The 981-nt window shown below is 42.9% G+C and overlaps 1 protein-coding gene across 1 annotated transcript; it reads left to right on the forward strand.

The window, feature by feature from the left end:
- Positions 1-548: 548 nt before the first annotated feature.
- LOC128892618 (uncharacterized) lies at positions 549-976 on the forward strand (the record flags this gene model as incomplete). The annotated part of the gene is made up of 1 exon (XM_054153145.1): positions 549-976. A coding segment is annotated over exon 1 (381 nt), but the record flags the coding sequence as incomplete, so codon positions are not given.
- Between the last annotated feature and the right edge of the window lie 5 nt (positions 977-981).

Consider the following 981-nt stretch of genomic DNA (forward strand, 5'->3'; position numbering starts at 1 on the left):
TGATTATTTGAACATCCTCGAATAAAATAATACTTCAATGTATCGATAAACACAGCATTCGTACCTTCCATGTCTATTGAAGAAAGCCTAAATTAAATGAGAGAATTGATGCATTCAAATGAATTTTTCGTTAGAAATACATGCACGTATTAAAGTTTATTCGTGTACATATTTACGATGAAACATTATTTGGAAACATCAATCCTATCATTTTATTTAGACAGTGTATATAGATGTTCCTACTTTAAAATCCGTATTTATTAAAATTTATTTATCGAGCGATATCCCACTATCCGCATCTACCAATGGCCTTATTGCATAATTGCCCTAAAAAGAACATCGTGATTCGAGTTATAGAGAGTTAAATTGAAACAAGCCCCTATACCACTACTATGCATCACGAATCCTCGTCACAGACTTAGTTCTGAAGAACCACACTTCAACTTCGCTTCAAACAGCTACACTTCTGAAAAACCAAAATATTCCAGTATACCTAACCATCAGTCTCTAACCATTGCACGAAACGAACCTGAACAAGGCACCAAGAAAACTCGGGATTTCTGTTACAGAGCAATAAAAACGAAGAAGAAACAAAATGTGTGACGACGAAGTAGCAGCCCTTGTTGTCGACAATGGATCCGGTATGTGCAAGGCCGGTTTCGCCGGAGACGACGCACCCCGCGCCGTCTTCCCCTCGATCGTCGGTCGCCCCCGTCACCAGGGTGTGATGGTCGGTATGGGTCAGAAGGACAGTTACGTAGGCGACGAGGCCCAGAGCAAGAGAGGTATCCTCACCCTGAAATATCCGATCGAGCACGGTATCATCACCAACTGGGATGATATGGAGAAGATCTGGCACCACACCTTCTACAACGAATTGCGTGTCGCACCCGAGGAACACCCCGTCCTCCTCACCGAGGCCCCCTTGAACCCGAAAGCTAACCGTGAGAAGATGACCCAAATCATGTTCGAAACCTTCAA

This window comes from Hylaeus anthracinus, unplaced genomic scaffold, assembly GCF_026225885.1.
Source record: "Hylaeus anthracinus isolate JK02 unplaced genomic scaffold, UHH_iyHylAnth1.0_haploid 12126, whole genome shotgun sequence".
In the NCBI taxonomy this organism is placed as follows: Eukaryota; Metazoa; Arthropoda; class Insecta; order Hymenoptera; family Colletidae; genus Hylaeus; species Hylaeus anthracinus.